This window comes from Lonchura striata, chromosome 29 (assembly GCF_046129695.1).
Source record: "Lonchura striata isolate bLonStr1 chromosome 29, bLonStr1.mat, whole genome shotgun sequence".
Taxonomy (NCBI): domain Eukaryota; kingdom Metazoa; phylum Chordata; class Aves; order Passeriformes; family Estrildidae; genus Lonchura; species Lonchura striata.
In genome coordinates this window covers 7436315-7457607 of record NC_134631.1, presented here as the reverse complement: position 1 = coordinate 7457607, position 21293 = coordinate 7436315, and the positions used below count along the sequence as shown (strand labels likewise).

At 49.6% G+C, this 21293-nt stretch overlaps 1 protein-coding gene and 1 long non-coding RNA gene across 2 annotated transcripts in view; one reads left to right on the top strand and one right to left on the bottom strand.

The window, feature by feature from the left end:
- Positions 1–21293, bottom strand: part of LOC110468027 (uncharacterized) — a 619922-nt gene that overhangs the window by 312977 nt on the left and 285652 nt on the right. The window contains 1 exon segment of the mRNA XM_077788935.1: positions 1326–2293. Coding sequence (XP_077645061.1) covers positions 1326–2293 — 968 coding nt within the window.
- Positions 17903–18694, top strand: LOC144247653 (uncharacterized). Its single transcript, XR_013341247.1, has 2 exons — positions 17903–17987; positions 18435–18694. It is a non-coding gene; the product is annotated as an uncharacterized LOC144247653 (long non-coding RNA).

Below are 21293 nucleotides of genomic sequence, written 5' to 3'. Positions count from 1 at the left end.
GATTGTGAAAAGTCCTTTTCTCCCAGCCCACGCGGGCAGAGAAGGAGTCGAGATGTGGAGCTTTGCTTCTCAGGGCCGTTTATTTTCCCTTGTCTCTAACACGCTTTGTCTGCTCTGCTGAGCTGTGTCTGGCAGCTCGGTCTGTGGCAGCCTCCCTGCCCTCAGGGCGCTGTTTGCCTTTTACACTAAAAACTACCTGTACTATGTTTACATTAACGTGCCAATATCTATAATTTATGTTGGACAGTGAATAGAATAGTGTCATCATCTCAGCAAGACATGGAGGGCAAGAAGAAGGAGCAGAAAGTCAGGACACGCCCAAATCCCTCCATCTTCTTCCCTTAAACCCCGTATTGTAAAACCCTAAAATTTTACTTTTCCACCCTGTGTTAATTCACCTACCACGCTACTCAAACCCTTGTATTTTGTAATTCCTCATACAAAGTTGGCAATTTTCTCCAGGGGCTAAAACCAAAGCCACTGTTGTTCTTGACACCGTGCCAAGGTCTCTGAGCCCACTGCCAGGGTCTCGAGCCATCCTGGCAGCCAGAGGAATGTCCTGGATTCCGACACCCCCCAATTACCGAGCAGTGGGAGCCCCCCGGGAACTGCCCCCCCCTCACCAAGCACCGGGATAGGGACCGAACCCCCCTTGAACCCTGGGAACCCCCCAGGCACCGGGATCCCCCGGGCAGCACCACCCCCATGCACCGGGACAGGGACCGGGCCCCCCTCGTGCTCCGACCCCCCAAGCGCTGGGCCTGGATTCCCCTTTGTGTCCCCCACCCATGACGGAGGTTCCATCCCCTCCCCTTTGATCCCCCCAGAGCTGTGGGACTCCCAGGAACAGTGCTGTGACTGGGGGGGACCCCAAGCACTGAGGGGGCTTGGGGGGTTCACCAGCACCAGGGGAGTCCCTTAGGGTTTGGTCTTTTCCCCAACCCCCACCCGCCCCGTTATCTCCCAGGACCCCCTGTTATCATCAGGGTCTCCCCCAGTTTACTGGGACCCCCTCAATACCTGCTTCCCCTGTTCACCGATCCCCCCAAAAGCACTGGGGCCCCCCGAGCCATGAGCCCCCCCAGTGCACCAGGACCCCCCACTCACCTCCCATCCCCCATCCATGGGAACCCACCAAAATCGCAGCAGCACAAGGAGAAAAAGCCAACACCTTCCCCACACCCAACAGGGATCACCAGGACCACGGATCATCAGGGCTCTGCCCAACGGGGGTCACTGGGGATCATCCAGGCCTGATCCTCCCATGGGGGATGGAGCTGCAGCAGCACAGCAAGCTCTTCCCTCACTCCAAGCTCTTCCCTCACTCGGGGCACTTACAGGGCTTCCCTTAGTGGTGCCTCTGTTGGTGCTGGGTCAAGTTTGAGCTCATGGAGAAGTTCTTCTCACACTTCCCACACTTGTAGGGCCTCTCCCCGGTGTGGATGCGCTGGTGCTCAGTGAGGTGGGAGTTTCGCTTGAAGCCCTTCCCGCAGTTGGGGCAGCGGTAGGGCCTCTCCTCTGTGTGAATCCGCTCATGTAGGAGGACACTGGAGCTGGTCCGAAACCTCTTCCCACACTCCCCACACTCGTAGGGCCTCTCCCCAGTGTGGATGCGCTGGTGTGTTCTAAAGTCTGAGCTCCACCGAAACCTCTCCCCACATTCCAAGCACTCATAGGGCCGTTCCCCAGTGTGGATCACCTGGTGCTCGATCAGGCCAGACCTGTGTCTGAAGCTCTTCCCACACTTCCCACACTTGTAGGGCCTCTCCCCGGTGTGGATGCGCCGGTGCACGGTGAGGCTGAAGTTTCGCTTGAAGCCCTTCCCGCAGTCAGGGCAGCGGTAGGGCCTCTCCTCTGTGTGAATCCGCTCATGTACGAGGAGACTGGAGCTGGTCTGAAACGCCTTCCCACACTCCCCACACTTGTAGGGCCTCTCCCCAGTGTGGATGCCCTGGTGTCTTCTCAGGTGTGACCTCCTCCCAAAGCTCTTCCCACATTCCAAGCACTCATAGGGCTGTTCCCCAGTGTGGATCACCTGGTGCTCAGTCAGGCCAGACCTGTCTTTGAAACCCTTCCCACACTTCCCACATTCGTAGGGCCTCTCCCCAGTGTGGATGCGCCGGTGCACGGTGAGGCTGGAGTTGTGCTTGAAGCCCCTCCCGCAGTCGGGGCAGCGGAAGGGCCTCTCCTCTGTGTGAATCCGCTCATGAAGGAGGAGATGGGAGCTGGTCCGAAACCTCTTCCCACACTCCCCACACTCGTAGGGCCTCTCCCCAGTGTGGATCCTCTGGTGCTCGATCAGGTTGGAGCTCCAGGTGAAACCCTTCCCGCATTCCAAGCACTTGTGGGGCTTCTCCCTGCCATGAGGCTTCTCCACCAGCTCCGAGCTCTGCCTGGATCTCCACCCGCCTTCCTGGCTCAGGGGGGCTCTTTCCTCCCCACAGCTCCCTGGGCTGGGTTTGCAGCTCCTCCTCCTGCAGCATCTCCGGGTCTTTTCCTCCTCCTCCATCCAGCCACACCCTGGCAATGACAAATCCTGGTTTGAGGGAAAAACAAGAGAAGAGCTGCTTGGACTGGAGGTTCCGCCTTACCCAAGTTCATCCCTGGAAGTCATTTGGAATCTTGTATCTGTAAGAACCTCCAAAACACCAAGATTCAGCCCAAAAATCCCACAAACTTCAAGACACAAATCAAAAACTCCCTGAACATCACAAGTCAGCAAACACCTCCTCTAAAAGATAAAGATTCAGCTCCCATATAAAAGCAAAGCACCAACATTTAGCCCAAGAAAGCTCAGAAACACCAAGATTCACCCCGTGAAAATTGTGGATCCCCCTCCACAGTCACCTGCTGCATGTGAGGGGAGCAGCACTCCTGGGGCTGGGGGGAGGCTGCAGACACAGGGAGGGGTGGAACCTTCTGCTGCTTCCTCTTCCTGCTCCTCCTCCTCCTGCTGTGTCTCTGCTCTTCCTCACACTCCTCTTCCTCCTGCTATTCCTCCTTCTCCTGCACAATCCCACCCTCTCCTGCCACCTGCATCGTTTGACCATTCTGTTCCTCAAGCCTGCTTCTCCTTCCCTTCTCCTCCTGCCCCCAGGCCCAGCACCCACTGCCGGCTCCCTCTTCCCCCCACACCCACAGCATCCCAGCGCAGGGGCAGGGATGGAGCTGGGGCAGGTCGGGCTGGGGCAGCGCTGGGCTCTCGGCCGCTCCCGCCCGCACTCGGTCCCCACTGCAGCCGCTCCCGCCAGGACAGCGCGGGGGGGCCCGGCCTTGGCGCTGCCCCACTCCCACCTCCCCAAATTCCCCTCGCGGGGCCATGGGGCCGAGGGGGGGTGCAGGTGGGGTCCAGGTGGGGAATGCTGAGATAACTTTAAGAGTGGGTCCCCAAGAAGAAGAATTGGAATTTGTGGTAGACACTGGGGCAGAAAGAACTTTTCTGTTAAATATTCCATAAGGTTATAGTGTAAGCAAAGATACTCTAAAAGTAATAGGAGCAAAAGGAGAGAGTTTCACAGTACCCGTTATTAAAAATGTGGCAACAGAGGGAGAAACTAGATTTTGGATGAGGGATGTTTTCTTGGTCCCAGGGGAAGGTAGCAATTTACTGGAACAAGATTTACAAGTGAAATTAGGAATAGGGGTTGTTCCAGAAGATGGGAAGATGACAGCTAGACTTTTAAAACTAGGCCAGGAGGATGGAAGAAGAATTAACAAGGAAGTTTGGGCTGGGGAGGGAAATAGGGGAAGATTAAATATTGACCCCATAAAGATTACAATTGAAGAAAAAAAAATTGTCCCATACGTGTACGGCAGTATCCTGTATCTTTAGAAGGACGGGAATGTTTAAAGCCAGTAATAGAAGGACTAATAAAGGATGGGACATTAGAACCTTGTATGTCTCCCCATAATACCCCAATACTCCCAGTAAAGAAGCCTGATGGGAGCTATAGACTGGTACAAGCCTTAAGGGAGGTTAACAAAAGAACTCAGACCCGCTATCCAGTGGTACCAAATCCTTACACTCTTTTCAGTAAAGTTCCTCCCCAGCATCAGTGATTTAGTGTAGTGGACCTTAAAGATGCCTTTTGGGCTTGCCCATTAGCCCAGGAGAGCAAGTTATCTTTGCTTTTGAATGGAAGGACCCACTAACTGGGAGAAAACAGCAATTAAGATGGACAAAACTACCACAGGGGTTTACAGAATCCTCAAACTTATTTGGACAAGCTTTAGAAACATTACTACAAACTTTCTCCACTCCCCCTGGAATGCAAGTTATCTAATGTATAGATCATCTTTTGCTTTCTGGGGAAGCTGAAGCTGAAGTTAGAGAGGCTACTATAAAGCTTTTGAATTTTCTTGGGGAAAAAGGATTAAAGGTATCAAAAGGGAAGCTGCAATTTGTAGAATCAGAGGTAAAATATCTTGGACACTTGATTAGGAAGGGTAGTTGAAAGCTCAACCCAGAATGAAACACAGGGATTCTATCCCTTCCCCCTCCCTCTTCAAAGGGGGAAATCAGAAAGATACTCAGATTATTGGGATATTATAAATTGTGGATTGAAGGATATACACAGGCAGTAAAATTTTTGAATAAAAAAACTGACAAAGGGAGACGATATAAAATGGACCAAAAAGGATAATGAAAAACTAAGAAAAATGAAGTTAAAACTAGCCCCAATATCAACTTTAAGCTTACCTGCACTAGCAAAACCCTTTCATCTGTATGTAAATGAAGAAAAGGGGGTAGTTCAAAATAGGGTTTTGTTTCAAGAGTGGGGAGGAGTAAAGAGACCCGTGGCTTATTTATCAAAGATGTGGGATCCAGTAAATCAAGGCTGGCCAGTGTGTATTCAAGCTACAGCAACTTCTGCAATCCTGGTAGAGGAAAGTCATAAACTGACTTTTGGAGGTAAATTAATTGCATGCACACCTCATGCAGTATGAAATTTCTTCCAATTTGCACTGTGATTTTTATCTTGAAATACATAACTTACTGTACCCTAGGATTGAAAAACTAGTTTAGAGCTGTGACATAGCAAAACCTGCTATTAATTTGAGTCAATGCAGGCTATTCAATCAAGTGCTCTCAGTGTGTCAAGTTAAACTAAAGGTAATACCAGCTGCTTGGTAAGTCAATGAGAAATATTTTTCCTTCCAACCAGTCCTTTTTCATGTACCCAAATGTGTTCGGCTTTCTTAGTTTTTTTGTTTTGTTTGTTTGCTAGTTTTTCTGGAAGTGCTAACTACTTGCAGTGTATCTAGAACAGCAAATAAAATTGTGCATACAAAACACTTGTAAAAAAATAGTGCTCATTTTTTCCCAGAATGGGAGTTGGCTACATATAGAAAAGGGAACCTACAAAGCTAGATGAAGAAAAATTTCAGTATCTTCTAATGCAAGCTGTTAATTTGTTACTTTCAGAATCACAGTGGGTGTGTGACACACACATATGAAAAAGATGGTGAGGGAGATCTCTGTTTACTACAGTTTCCTATTTCTTGAATGAGTTAGAGAGCTATGAAGCAATTGTGATTCCTTGTGTGCATTACCCAGGCCTGCAGGGAGGGCTTGGCCATGATTCCCTCTGTGCTGCAGGCAGCCCTGCAGCGTGGCAGCAGTGGCTTGCCTCTGGTGAGTTTGCAGGCAGGGTGCTCCAGCACTGCAGTGCTCAGGGGCAGTTTCCTATTTTGACATCAAAGCTTAAATTCAGGAGTGCCTCTTCCCATCCAGTTATTGTTTGTACGGTAGAAACCTCTTCAGAGAGTGTTTCCTGGCAGTCAAAAAGAGAGTATTGCAGAGATAAATTCCTTACTTGCTGTCTCCCCCACTGTATCCACATTTTGTCTATTCCCTCTTCAAATTATAGATTGGTAAAACTCATGCTCTGTGTCCTCAGATGCCCTTCCCAAATCAAACCTTGGCTTCTTTGCAAATTATATTGCATGAACAAGGATTGCCTTAAATTTTTTAGTGCAGGCAAGGTCACTTTGGAAGTAAGTTGTGGTTTACCTTGTTCCTACAACCCTTCCAAGCTTGTGAATGGAAAATTGTGACAGCAAAATAAGTCTTTAGTTTTAGCACTGTCAGCTGTGGGTAGCTGGTAGCCCTTGGTGGAGGGTGCTGTGAATTACAGGCCTGCAGAACACACATAACAAAAGTAGTTTAATTTGTAAGGAAGTTGAAAAAGGGGGGGAGAGGTGATTGGCAGACTCACCTCTCCAGGATGTAGGACTAATGTTAGAAAGTGGACTGATATTGGAATGTGGATGTTGAAATATGAAGAGAGAAAAAGAGAGCGAAAGAGAGAGAAAGGGAGAAAGAAAAAGAGACAGAGAGGGAGAGCGAAATACACCCCAAAGTCCCCATACCGTCGCTATTTGTAAATTCTCCCCCATTCCTGCTAGACAGAGTGACAACAAGGGGAGGGGAGTGAGTAAGGACAGAGCCAAAACCAAAGCTGTGAAAAACAGGGAGAGCAGGACCACCAATAGAGATAAGATCAAAGCAGAGATAGATGACTCTCACAATGTGCTTTATTTTTTTAAACAAGACTTCTTTTTTTTTCCTTCTGATTTTTGTTGTGAAGCAAAGGAGGGTTTTGCTCTGAAGAATGGGTCTGTAAGACTAAAACAGTTAGATGTTGCCTAAAAAGCAAAAACCCAAGAGATGTGATACATCTTGTGTTAAATTTGGGCTAGTCTTTTTTTAACTACTTATAGCTCACAGGAAGAAGAATTGGCCTCTGCAGGAATTAGCACAGCTGGATACAAGAAGAAGAAGCAGCTATAGAAAAAGTTTGTAGTTAAACCCAGAAAGTTTTGAAGAAAACTAATGGTAAAAGTTAATGCAGTATTGTTTTTCTTTTAACACTGTGCTATTAAGAAGTCCTTTCCAGGTACTACTAAAGCAGGAATCCCAACCATGGAAAAGAGGGTGAATTCATGACAGCAAAATAAAAGAATTTGTGAAGAAACGTGAGGAATGGACTATCACATCTAAACCGGGTGATACCAAACTGACTTTCAACCAGGACTGGGTGGTAATGGTTTGGGAAGACCCACATGATCCAAGGCAGGTACAAAGAACAACACCTAACTGAGAAATAAGGCAAAGCTTGCATCACTGGTTCTAAGCCCTGCCTGAATAAGCCCTGAGACGCCTCCGACACCTCCTTGGCAGAGGAACACTGCCACTTCAAACAGGAGGATCGGGAGTGTTTGAGTCAAAGAGTTCTTATAGTCTGGCCTTAGCCTGTGACTTGTACAGGGAAGAAAGGAAATTGCCATCAGTGCTATACTGTATACTTTATTTGATTCATCCCAATACTGGACACGCTAGCTGGGTTACAAGTGAATGTTCAAATTATGGGAATAATTGGTGTTATAGTTCACAAAATCTATGTTCTTGTTGCAAGAGGTATCAGTAATGAATCAATCCCCTAGACAGAGAGAACCCAAACCAACTGAAGTAATAACTCTGTTTTGTAGATGGGAATTATTAGTGCCTGTGGACTGAGAGATACCTGAGGAATGGTGGGAAACCACAGTTAAAAGGTGTCAAAAACAATTTGCCTGGAAATGAGTAAAAAAGGAGTGACAAGGGAAACAGAGGGCAAGCCTGGATTGAGCACTGTACTCACCAGGGAGAAGATCACACGTACCTGCTGTGGGCAGCAACCCCACAGGCAGGGGAGGTGGGGGTATAAGCCATGCCAGACCTCTGTCATTCCTGTTTCTGTCTCTCATTTGTTGTCTTTTCCCTTCTGAGATAGCAGCAAGATCGTGTCACAAATGCTACAGAAAGTGTTACATGTAAAGAAACCAAAGTTCCTTTTTGTTACACACCCCCATGTCAACAGCCACTGTTATAACCCATCCAAATTAAGTACCTGCAGGAAAAAGGGGGAAAATTATCACATTACAAAGAACTTAGGGAAAAGTAGTAATACTTGGGGCATGGAATGTCCAAAAGGAGAGAGATGGATTTGTTTTACATTTGATCTTAGAAATATAGTCCATGATTCGGTAAAGAGACAATTAGTAAACAAAAGGTAAAACAAGCACAGCAGTCTAGCTCTGTATTAACCCCAAATTATATCCTGAGTCATATTAAATGACTCCAAGCAGATATAGAGAAGATAATAAACAAAGCTGCTCAGGCATTGGAATTAATATTGAGTCTGCAAAGCCAAACATCACCTGCAGTGTGTTAAAATATGTTGGCTTTATGCTATTTATTGGCTAAAGAATGGGGTGTACAGATTGTTGAAAATAGATGGCAATGAGGATGTCATCCTGGAAAAAAAAAAGGATATCAGAAAAAAATTATGACCCAGGTATCAGTCCAAATATGGGAAAATAATGTTAAAAACTAGCAGGTGAGGTAATGTATTGAGAATGGGATGAAATTAGGAATTAGGATTCTTCCTTTTACGTGTTACAAGTGTTTTGACATTTCTTCTTTGTTTAATCCCATGTTTTATTTGATTACCAACAGAGTCCAAAGAATACAAGAGGATAAGAAATATTGCTCAAACCAAATTAATTATAATGATTAAGAGGCGGGATTGTGAAAAATGCATATTTAAGATTGGCTTTTCGCAAATGTTACAATGAATAATATATATGTATATATATATATAATATATATGTAATGTTAGAAAGTTATGCTGTATTAATTCCCTTACGTATTGTGTTAAGTGTAGTTTTAGGTTACAACATAATGTTAAAATAGAGATTATGTATGTGGGGGGAGTTCTTTTTAGGAATCAGATGCTCCCTTCCAAGAACACCTAAATCTTCCAAAGGAGAGGAATTTATGGCTTCTTATCAGAAGAAGATAATTTCTTCAGGCCTTGCTCAGACTTGAAGACACCAGGGGATTAAAGGAAACAGTTGACATACAACAGAGTTTCTTGTTTAGAATAGAATGTGTGCATAACCATGAAGGATGTATGAATATGCAACAAGTGTATTGGTTTAAGGGTGATTCCTTTGTTCACAAGTCATGCTTTTCTTGGGACGTCTGTAATTCTTTGCTTTTTATTGTCTTGTAATTGTCCTAACTCCAAAATGTATTACTCTAATTGTATTATTATTTTTATAACCATTTTATTATTATGATACTTATAAAATTTTAAAAACAAAATTATTGAAATTTTTCAAAATTTACAAAACTAGATGAGATTTAAAAGTGACCCTTTAACTCATAAACAATAAATAGATGATTTGAAGGGGAAAAAAAAAGCAGCAGGTTCTGGGGGGGGCACAAGTGAGGCTGCTGAAGGCTGCTGTGGAAGAGAAGCTGCATTCCAGGCACCCAGGAGGAGCTTCAGAAATGCAAATTAACACTGCTGGGGCAAAGTGGGGACAATGTACCTGGCTCTTCTTGCCTGGGGCAGGAATTGGCTGATTCCCTCTGCCCCTCACCCCAAGCTCTGCCTGCTTGCACAGATGGAATCTGCACAGCTGAAGGCAGAGCCCATGCTGAGGATCTCTGACTCTGCAACAGAAATGGCTGAAGCTGCAAAGGGAAACAGCAAATGGAGAATGTTGGGAAAACTTCACTAAAATAAGGGGGGGATCATCCCTCTGCCCACTCCAACATCTGCTGTCACTGTCTGTGCTGTACAGGGTGTATCAGAGCACTGGGCTTTTGCTATAACAAGTTCAGGAGTAAGAAAAAAAATGGTCAATTGATGCAGCCCCAGTTTGAGGGAGTGCCCAAACATGGGGAAAAGATGAACGGCCACCAGAACAAATCCTACAACACCATGGACCAGCCCCTGGGAAACAAAATTATTTTGTGGAAAATGCATGTTATATGGCTCTGTGCAGACAGTTACTATATGTATTATGTTATATTGATTAGTTGTGCTGTATTAACATTTTAACAGTATGGTAAATGTAGCTTTAAGGAATGAGAACAACTAAATTCACTCTAGGAACACATAAATTGTCCAGACAAGAGGAATTTATGGTTTTCTTAGTAGAAGTTAATTTCTAGTTAATTTCTGGAGGATGCCGTGGGGATTAAAAAAAACAGTTGACATACAACAGACACAGTTTCTTGTTTGAAATAGAATGTATGCATAACCATGAAGGATATATGAATATGCAATAGTGTATTTTTTTAGGGGTGATTCCTTTATTCACAAGGTATGCTTGTTGTGGCTTAAGTGCCCAAGAGAGCATCCAGACATCTGTAAGTCTTTGCTTTTTATTGTCATGCAATTGTCCTAACTATAAATTTTTATTAGTCTAATTGTATTCCTTTTTTTTTAACCATTTTATTACTATTATACTTCTAATTTAAAAACCAAGTGATTGGCTTTTCTCACAAATTCATATCAGGAGACAGAGAACCCATTTATCATTTCAATGGCATCATTAGCTTACAAGCTGTCCTCAGAATAAGAACCAACCAGACAGCTCCAGCTCCTGACCTTCCTGCCGACCAAGCCATGAAATGAGGAACACAACATTTCACCAGGGGATGGGATCAGATTATCTGTGTGCAGAAAAAATAGGAGTTTGTGGAAAAGTAAATGACTCAAACTTATATTGGCAAAGAGATGACAAGAGAAAACTGCTAAAAAAGCTAACAAAGGAAATAGGAGAGTAGTTTATGTACTGGTCCAAACATGGAAAGGATGGAAATGGGACACGGTTCCCCGGTTCCCCAGCAGACCAGGGGTCAAACGAATGCTGCTTCTCCTCTTCTGTGCTGCAGCAACTCTCATCTTTTTACCATGCTCCACACCTTGGCAGTGCAGCTCATCCAGCAGCTGAGCCAGGGCAGGCAGGTGGCAGCCAGGCCTCCTGATCCACAAACGGCTACAAAAGGACAGGGAATGAGGGCAGTGAGAATAATCCCAAAACCAAAGAGGACCCGGGAAGAACAAAACAAAAGTCAAGGAGTGAATCTGCCTGGAGATAGGGCCGGGCACTTGTAGATAAGGGGAGAAACCATCAGGTCCAATAAATGTTACAAGTTGACCCAGACAGCTGCTCAAAGTCCCGCTACATTCCCGAACTTCGAGGAGAAGAACAAAGACTTAACAGAGCCATGAATATCGGCTGTTCTACAAAAGGAGGGTGCACATTAACGAGGACAGGCTCCAGGCGCATCGGGAAGTCGGAACCTTCCAAGGAACTCAGCCGGTGGGCAAAGGCAGAGGGAGATGCGGCCGGGAAAATGAGGATAAAAAGGAGGCTGCGGACTACAAGCACGGCAGAGAGCGCACGGCAAATGCCCCACGGCCTCTGCCCCTGCTCGGCAATAAAGTCACTTTGACAGGACTCCTCGCTCTCCGCCGGGCACACGAACCTCCGGCGACGGGAATTTCCCCGCCCGCTCCCGGCCGCGGGGCAGCCCCTCTGTCCTACCCACAGCAGCCGGGCCGAGCCAGCGCTGCTCCGGCAGCGGCTCCTGCCCGGCCCCGGCGGGAAGGAGACCGCGGGCAGCCGCTCCCGCAGCGCCCTCAGCCCGGGGCCGGCACGGGCCGGACACGGCACCGGCGAGCCGCCGGAGCCCCCTGCCGCCCCCTCCGCCCGCAGCCGGCCCCGAGCCCCCGCAGAGCCCAGCGCGGCTCCCACCTGCGCCGGGGCCGCCTCCGAGCTCCGCCGCCGCCGCCTCACCGCGCTCCGGCCGCTGCCGCCGCTGCCGGGCCCGCGCAGCCGCTCGGCCAATGGCGGCGCTGCGCGGCCACGGCCGCCCTCAGCCCGCCGCCGGGGCCGCGCCGCGCCCCGCTCCCACCAATCAGCGCGCCGCAACCGCGACTGACGGCACCGGCGGCCAATGGCAGCGAGCTCGGGGCGGGCTCTGCGCACGGCCCCGCCTCGCCCCGCGCTCTCGGCGCCCCCGGGCTGCGTGAGGGGAAAGCCGGAGATGAGGAACAGCCCCGGCACGGGCCCGGGCCGAGCCGGGATTGAGCTGCCCACACAAACAAACTTCTCCGCGCCTCCCGCCACGGCTTTCCCGGCCCTGCGCCTCCCGTGCCTCCGCCTCTGCGGGAAGCCCAGGAGCCTCACTTCTCCTGCCCCTCGTTAGCGCATCAGTGCTTCGCTTTGATTTCCCCCCTAAAGGGAAACCTGCCCGAAGCCCTGTGGGTGGGTGGGGCAGGGGAGAGATTTCTGGCAGAAAACTCCAAAGACTCGGAGCAGGAGCAGGAGAAGTCGGTGCAGAGCCTTAAATGCAGCTTTCCCCACGCCTCCCTGCTCCCAGCTGCACCTCCTCCCCCGGCAGGGCAGGAGACAGGGAATGGGGCCATGCTCAGCTCATCCCCCGGGGCTTCTCCCTCTGCTCAGGGACAGGAGTCGTTCCCTGCTGCACCCTGCGCTCTCTCCCGGCCGAGACTTCTCCAGGAACTTCTCGGAGCGGAGTCCATCCCCTGGGCACAGCCCCCTCCGAGTGCTGCAGCGTGGGTCACTGTGCCACGGGCTCAGTCCTGCCAGGACAGGCTGCTCCAGCGGGGCCCCTCTGCCCGCGGGCTCACAGCCTCCTCTCAGGCATCGCCGAGCTCCAGCCCGGCTCCTCCAGGGGCTGCAGGGGATCTCTGCATCCCCATGGACCTGCAGGGGATCTCTGCATCCCCATGGACCTGCAGGGGGATCTCTGCATCCCCATGGACCTGCAGGGGATCTCTGCATCCCTATGGACCTGCAGGGGGATCTCTGCATCCCTATGGACCTGCAGGTGATCTCTGCGGTCTCATTGTAATATATGTTATTGAATAATTCGTGCTTTTGTAAAATATACATCATGTCAGTTGTGCTTGTAGAAAAAGATTCTTAAAGTTTTAAATGACCAGTGGCTGCAGCCGGGGCTGGAGGCACCACAGTTGGCAGAGAAAGAAAGACCTAATTTACAAATGAAAAAAGGTGTCTCCGTGCAGAGATGGGCCCTTTCCGGGGACAATCCAGGAGACTCCCAACGTTTAACCCCTGGTCTGCCGGGGAGCCAGGAAACCAGGCACACGGGCATCCCGCCCTTGCAGCTTCTGAGGAGGCTGCTGGGCTGTGCTTCAGCAGAGGAGATGGAATGTGGCTTACCACTCTGCCCTTCTCTAAAAACGGAGAATGGGTTGGGGGGTTTGGGCTCTGAGCACACAGGAGCCTGGCCCAGGCACAGGCCGTGGTGGGACAGGGGCACAGGAGCCTTCTGTGACTGACCGTGGCTCTCTGGTTTCTCTCTGCAGGCTGCCAGCTCCTCACACCATGGAAACGGCCCCGCTCGGCCTGCCAGTCTGGGAGGGCTGGAGGGCTGTGGGTACTCATTTGCTATCAAAAATAAATTGTGTTTTTTTGACATTGTCATCATCAGAACATTTCTTTCATCCTTTTCCAAGCTTTTGGCCCCACTTCCTCCAGGGTAATATTTTTGTGTCTTTCCTCAGGCAGTTGATGGCATTTGGCAGGGGGGGTTAAGCAATGTGGAAAGTTCAACAACAGCTCCAGTTGCCAACTGCAGCAGCCCCTTCAGGAGCCCTGAGCTGCCAGCGAGGTCCACGTGTGCCTTGCAAAAGGGAGTGGTTTGCAGCGATGGGGTTGTTGCCCTGCTGCAAAAGCTGGGAGCAGATCAGAAGTGGCAAAATGCCATTTTGGCTCAACCCCCACCCAGGTTCTTTATCTTTTCCCTCTGTGATAGGCAGACAGGGCTGGATCCAGCGAGGTTCAAGTTCTGGGTGCTCCCTGGCACCAAAGGGATCAAGTAAACTCTTGTATGCAGTGACTGCAATAGGGCTACTGAAGGAAAAAAGGGACTGTCACGAGATGGGGAATCCTTCTTGTCTCCTTTGTCTCCCCAGGAGCCCCTTGGGAAGGGAAATGCCCACACGGGTTTATCTGACTCCTTCCCAGTGTGGGCCAGGGCCAAAAGTGAAGATGATAAAAAAAGTTGCAGACTTCCCATTCTTTAGGAATCCATTAAGCACAGGGAAACGGCAAGGATTCATTTGTCACGTGTGCATGGGAAAGGCAGAAAGGTCAGAACGAGGAAGACTTATTTTACTTCTTCATTTTGGAGATCCCTCCCCAAAATGGACCCCCGAGTCATTTCAGGGAACAGAACCACACATGCTTAATTGCCTTTTTGCCAATTAGCATGTGAAGCGGAGCAGAGGAAGTGACAGGGATATGAATATGCATTCATATTTTGTGTATTCAAGACTTCTGTAAATAAAAAAGCTTTGTAATACCTGTGATTTTTGCAGTGTGTATTAGGGAATTATCCCACGTACTGCCTGGCTGTCTCAATAAACATACACTTTCTAACTTTAAACACTTAGAGAGTTTTTGTCTGTCTCAGTTGGAGATCAATATTAGATCGATATTCACATTTTAGGAAATATGCACATCTGGCAGCTCTCCAGGGCTCTCCCCTCTGCTGGGAGCTGTGGCTGGAGCTCTGGGGGCCAGCAGAGCTTTCCTGCACAGGCTGCTCCTCTGAAGGCAGAGCAGTGTCAGCCTGCAGAGCACAGCTGGGACACACTTGGTCCTTCTGGAGTGCCCAAAGGGATGCAAGGAGGGCAGCGGTGTCTGTCAGAGCAGGACACGCTGGCTTGCTCTTCACATCTAAAAGTGTGAATGCATCAGTGCTGGAGACTGAGGCCCAATTTATCTTCACCCCAGCCTCAGACAGGAACACTATTTAGCAGTTTTTCCATCCTGCCTTTCATCTTCAAAGGGTACCTCAAGGCCTAATTAGGGAGAGGTCCTGCTTGGGCTCAATTTGGGGCTTTAGTTCCACTTCAGCTGTCCACAGAGAGAGAGGGAGAGAAATGAGAAGATGAATGTCCAGGGCAAAGCTCTCTCCTAAACCCTGCAGTTGTTTGGGTCTGGGGTCAGTGACAGCCTGTGACAGGGATCACCTGAGCAATGGATGTGTGTGTTTGCTTTGTTGTGCAATCCCAAACAAAGCAGCTGCATCTGAAATCATGGCCAAATCCCATAGAATTGCTAAAGGGTTACTGTCTGTTTTGCTCTGTTTTCACAGAACCAGAATTACCTCCTGCTTGCAAAATGTGTTTGAATAATAATGAGAGTGTTGAGGCCATTTGAGAAGACTGTAGGTGCAGAGAATGTGGTTAGAGCTTGGAGGCTGACAGCTGAGGGGCCATTTCTGCAGGGCTTGCAAGGCCAAATGTCTCTGGCCGTGTGTCCTGTAAGCAGCCCCAGCGAGCAGAGCAATGGGCTGTGGGAGTGGCCCTTGCTGAGCTCTGGTGCCCATCCCAGGGCAGTTTGGCACAGCCCGGCTCCATCGCTCCAAAAAGCCTCGCCCCGTGTTGGCTGTGGCCTCCTGCCACAGACTCCTCCAGTTAAAGGTCTGCAATGTCCCCTCAGGTGGCCATAAAGAAAATGAGTCTCAGAGGGCAGAACGGGGAACGCGCTGTGAATGAGCTCCTGCTCCTGAAGGACAAGAAGAACCCCAACATTGTCAACTCTTTGGACAGGTGAGTGCTCCAGGCCTCACCCCGTGCACGGGCCCTGCCTTAACCTTTCCTGGCACCCGTAGTCTGTAGCCTGTTTTGAAAATGCCTGACCCAGCCGTATCTTCCCAAAACAGCAGCCTGGCAGTTCGCTCCCTCCGTGTGCTTTGGTTACTTTGGTTTGTTTTTTCCTTCAAGCTGACCCCGTTTTCTGTGTCTTACAACAAGTGCTGATAAACCACAGCAGAAATTATTTCCCTTGGCTTCTTCTTCCCAGCCCTTTTCTATTGCTGCAGATGCCAGGAAAACCAGGGCCTTGTTTCCAGAAATGCCTCATTTGCCCATTTTGCACTGGCCTTGCCTGTTTCTGAAGGGACTTTCTGAAAGGTTTTCTGATTGCTTTTGTCCCAAGTGCTGCACGGCCTCCTCCCCTGGATAACCCTGGGGGTTGTGGTGCCTTGTTCTGCAGGGAATGGTGGAACTGATGAGCTCAGAAGCTGAACCAGCTGGGGGCCAGTGTTGTGGTTCCACACTGATCTGGGCTGTTGCTAAACTGCATTTTTCACCTGCTTGCCATCTAAGGCCTCTCCTTTCTCACAGGGGTCTCCTCCTTTAGACTGTGCAGATTCCAAGGACTCTGCAGCCTGGCAGGAATGTCTCTCCATCAGATTCTGTCCTCATGGACAAGTGACCTGGAAACAAAACTCCACTCCAGGCTTTTCCATGGGGGAATTGAGCACTGCACATTCGTCTCCATGTCACTGCTTTTCTCTTCCAGCTTCCTTGTTGACGGAGATCTCTGGCTGGTGATGGAATACATGGATGGAGGAACTTTGCAGGACGTTGTCAGACAGACACGCATGGCTGAAGGAGAGATGGCAGCTGTCAGTCAGGAGGTGAGGGATCCTGCCTGTGGCTGCCACGGCTTGGACACGATGGTCCTTCCACAGAGGCATGAGAACAGGAGTGGCTCCATGCTCAGGGCTCTGTTTCTCTGTTGTTTTTATGAGCTGGAGAAGAAAGAGCCTCTGCAGTGAACGGCCTGCCAGCATCGCTGCACTTCTGCTCTGTTCTTGCTCTCTTTCCTGCTGTTGTGGCACTCTCTGTCTGTTCTGGATTTGATGTGCTGTTCTCAGCTTTGCCCTGAACCGTTTGCCTGGAGCCTGTCTGCTCTGCACTCCTGGCCTGTCACAGCAAAGCTGCTGCTGGCAGAATTCCGACCTGTCCTTTCTTGTGTGATAGATTCCAGCCATTGGTTTTTGTTCTGGTGTTTCTTGTTCTCTCTCAGTGCCTGCAGGGCCTGGATTTCCTCCATGCGAACCGGGTGATCCACAGAGATCTGAAGAGCTCCAACATCCTCCTGGGCATGGCCGGCTCTGTCAAGCTGGGTGGGTGTTCCTGGCCAGGCACGGCGCTCCCGGGTGCGGCTGTGGGGCTGCTTCCCAGTGCTGGCCAGAGCCCCACAAGGGCTGCTGGGGGCACTGCCCGGCCTCTGCTGCCAGCTGAGAGCGGCTGCCCCTGCAGAGAGCTCCGGAGAGCAGCAGGGTGCCAGGGGTGGCTTTGCTCTGGGTATGGCCCTGCCAGAGGGGCAGGAGTTGGAATCTAAAGCTTCAAGGGAATCAGTAAAAGCCACTTCACAAAAGCTGAGGGTTTCTTTAAGGGTCCAGTTCCACCTTCCCTTGGCTACAGCCCTGAGCACTTTTCCAGCTGACTTCACTATGCATTCTCAGACTGAGAGTGGGGCGTCTTGGTGCTTGGTTTCCTCATTCCAGCTGCCTTTGACAGTGTTTGTTTCTGTCCTCAGCTGATTTTGGCCTCTGTGCTCAGCTCAGCTCTGAGCAGGACCAGCGCGGCTCCATGGTGGGCACTGCTCACTGGATGGCCCCAGAAGTTGTGACCAGTTCTCCTTATGGCCCCAAGGTGGACATCTGGTCCTTTGGCATTGTGACCATCGAGATGGTGGAAGGAGAACCTCCTTACTTCAAGGAAACGAGGGCCATGGTAAGAGGCAAATTCTCCAGGGGCTGCAGAGCCCTGTGAGCACAGGGTGACCCTGCACTGGGAGCAGCAGCTGGAGGTTTCTGCACCTGGGGAAGGGAATTCCCAGAGCACTCGAGTCTCAACACAAACAAATATTCTGCAGTCTCCAGCAACAATTTGCTTTGGGATTTATGCTGTTCCAGCTCTTCTGTCTGTGAGGATGACCTGAAAATGTGAAGCAAGTGCATCAGCTCTTTCCAATGGCTGTGGCAGCACCAGGGTTTGGGTTTTTTGGTTAGCACAGGACAATGAGCTGTGAGCAGCATCTCTGCCAGGGAGGAAAGTGCCCCTGGAGGTGGTCCTGATAACCCGGGGTCGCTGTGAGCACCTGTGGGTGGGAAGGAAGCTGGCAGAGCGCTGAGGTTGCTTTTCCTGCAGGCTCGCGCTCTGATCCGGCACAACGGGACCCCGCAGCTGCAGGAGCCCCGGCGCCTGTCGGCTCTGCTGCGGGACTTCCTCGAGTGCAGCCTGGAGCCGGACGAGGAGCAGCGCTGGTCTGCCCAGGAGCTGCTGCAGGTGAATGCCGAGCGGCCGAGGGGAAGCAGCAGCGCCAGGGAGGGGTTTTCTGCTGGGGCCCCTCCGATAGTCTCCAGCCTCGCTGCGTTCCACACGCAAAGCAAGCAGAATCCTCGCCGGGTTTGGCTTGGCAGGGTCCTTTCGAGGGCATCTGCCCCTGGTGCCCCACAAGGAGCAGGGCCATCTTCAGGCAGGTCCGGTGCTCAGAGCCCTGCCTGGCCTGAGCTTGGATGTTCCCAGGGAGGAGGCACCTCCCACATCCCTTGGGCACCTTCTGTCAGTGTTTCCCCACTCCTGGCAAAAAGATTCTGCCTTTGATCTAACCTGAGCCTGCTTCCCTCTCCTGAGTTTCAGACCATTTCCCTTTGTTCTGTTGCAACAGAGCCTGTGAGGAAGTTGGCTCTGGACAGTAACAGTTCATATCTTTCTTTTTTATTTTTTGGGCAGCACCCATTTTTATCATCAGCCAAGCCTCTCTCCAGCCTGACCCCTCTGATCACCGCAGCAAAGCAACTGAGGGAGCAGCGGAGGAGATGAAGCACTGGAGGACAGCTTTTAGTTACAGTAGTTAGTGAGGACAACTAATTAGTGATGGTAGTTAGCAGTGCTAGTTGGTTATGGTAGTTAGGACAGCCTGTTTGTTACGGCTCTTATGACAGCCTGTTTGGTATGGCAGTTTTTTGAATAAAAACTCTTTTAAACCTCAAGTCCCTTGAGGTGTCCCTTCCTCCTCCCTCTGTGACTCGGCTGCCCGGAGCAATGTGAGGGGAGAGCGGGCCCAGCCTGGCCCAGAGCTGAGCCCCAGCAGAGCCCTGGCAGAGCCCAGAGCAGCCTCGAATCTGCAGAGTCAGCCTGGGAGGAGGCGCTCGGAGCCTTCTGGGCTGCACCCGACTCTTGGTTACAAACTGCGTGTGCTGGAAAATGCCACCGGCTCTGCCAGAGGGCAGAAGGGGCCCGGGGAAGGCCCCAGGGCTCCCTGCAAGGGAAACACCTGCCCTGGGTTTGTTATAGGGAACTATGTAGTTGGTGGCTTTTGCTCTTATGTCTTGACTTCTGCAACTTATTCTTAATCACAACGATTTTGATACAGAACAGCTTGTAATCACTTTTAACTGCTTTTGCTGTAACATAATTTGTCAGCTTTTTGTGGCCAATGCCCTGGCCCCTGAGTAGCTCATATCCTCAGAACATCATTCTTGGATGATAGTTTAGTTTGTGCACAGTGTGAAAAACATACATACTACTTTTGGCTTTTGCAAAATATTGAAGTGGATGCCATGGTTTGTGCATTAGAATGTTAACTTTTGCAGAAGTAGCTGTAGTTGTGAAATAATAACTAATGCTTTTATTTTTGTAACTAACTGACAGTAATAACTCAGAGGTATTTGTGAAACAGCCAGTGTTGATTTAAAGTACTTGTGGAAGTAGCTAAAACCGTCTGCATGGCCAGATAACATTTAAGGAACGGGTGTGATGAGGACCCTGCCGCTGACCCTTCGACTGGAAGGAACTGTCTCCTGCTGATGTGGAAACCCAGGTGTCCCAGGGTGAGGTTCTGGTGTTTGTATCCCCAATCGTGGGTTCTGTTCATGTTTGATATTCTGTTCTGTGCTCTCAGAACTGACTCTGAAAGTGAAGGTTTGTTTTGTCTTGTTATCAGCCGGCTCACCTCCCCCCATGGTCTGTTCTCTACAAGAGGCTTGTGCGGGCTGGCTTGGCTTGCTTTTGCTGGCTTTGTTTGCTTGCTCTTGCTTCCGCTCCTGCCTTTGCTTTTTCCTGTTAGTTAGTTTAACTAGGCATTCCAATTTTTTCCCTGGACTGTTTCTTTCCCTTTCCCTTTCCTGAATACCATCCAACCTGCTCTGGACTGGGACCTGGGAACCCCGAGGAGCACCGGGAGCCTGCGCTCTGTGATCTGCAGCAGCCATCCCCAGTGCCCAGAGCAATCCCCAGTGCCCAGACCCGGGCGACCACCCCCAGGAGAGACTTCCTGGATTTGTCATCTCTTCAGAGTGGTGAAAGAGTTTTGTTGTCATCTGGTGTTGTTCATTTTTTTTAGTGCTGGGGATTGTTTTGTTAGTTAAATAAACAGGTTCTTTTCCACTTCTCTCAGAGAAAGTTCTTCCCAAATCAGGTGGGTGGGGAGGAGCCGTGGGGGTTTGTTTTCTGGGGGCTCCTTCCAGAGGTTGGGGGATTTGCATTCCAAGAGCACTCAGGGTTGCGTGTTGAGGTTATGCCCAAGGGGATCTGGGGTTGGACAACACAGCTGGACTGAAGGTTAAAAATGTCCAAGGGGATCTGGGGTTGGAAAACAGTAACACCTAAAATTCTGCTGGGTTGAGAGACATCCAGGATTAAACCTGCTGGGTTGATGGATTAACATTCCATGAGCACTCAGGGTGTAGATATGTAATGTAGACTGTTTGAAAGTAAAAGGTACCTTGTATGTGAAAGTGAGTGAAAAATAAAAGTGAGTAAATGTAGATGAATGGAAGTATATATAATGTAGATTGTTTATTTTGAGCTTTACTTTATCTCCTTGGAGGCAGGTGGATTGTGTTGAATAGTATATTGAGAGAAAGGACTTTTTGAGTAGTTGAAAGAACGTGGTATTCAGGTTGTTAGAGAAAGTGGGAAACAGAGGCAGAGGACTTGTGAAGAAACGTGAGGAATGGACTATCACATCTAAAATGGACAACACCAAAACACACCAAAGGAGTGTTGAAAAGGACTTGCATAGAAAAATCAGCAAAAAGGAGTGACAAGGGAAACAGAGGGCAAGCCTGGATTGAGCACTGTACTCACCAGTGAGAAGATCACACGTACCTGCTGTGGGCAGCAGCCCCACAGGCAGGGGAGGTGGGGGTATAAGCCATGCCAGACCTCTGTCATTCCTGTTTCTGTCTCCCATTTGTTGTCTTTTCCCTTCTGAGATACAAGCAAGATCATGTCACAAATGCTACAGAAAGTATTACATGGAAAGAAACCAAAGCTCCTTTTTGGTACACACACCCATGTCAACAGCCACAGACCCACCCAAATTGAGTACCTGCAGGCAAAAAGGGGAAAAACTGCAGTGTACTAGAATAGGTTGGCTTTAGACTGTTTATTGGCTAATGAACGGGGTGTTTATGGAAAGTTTAATATATCAGACTGTTGAAAATAGATGACAATGGGGAGGTCATCCTAGAAAAAAATAACCCAGACACCAATCCAAAAATGGGAAAACAGTGTTAAAAACTAACTGGTGGGGTAATGTATTGAGGATGGGATGGTGGAAGAAATGGGGATTCTTCCTTTTATGTG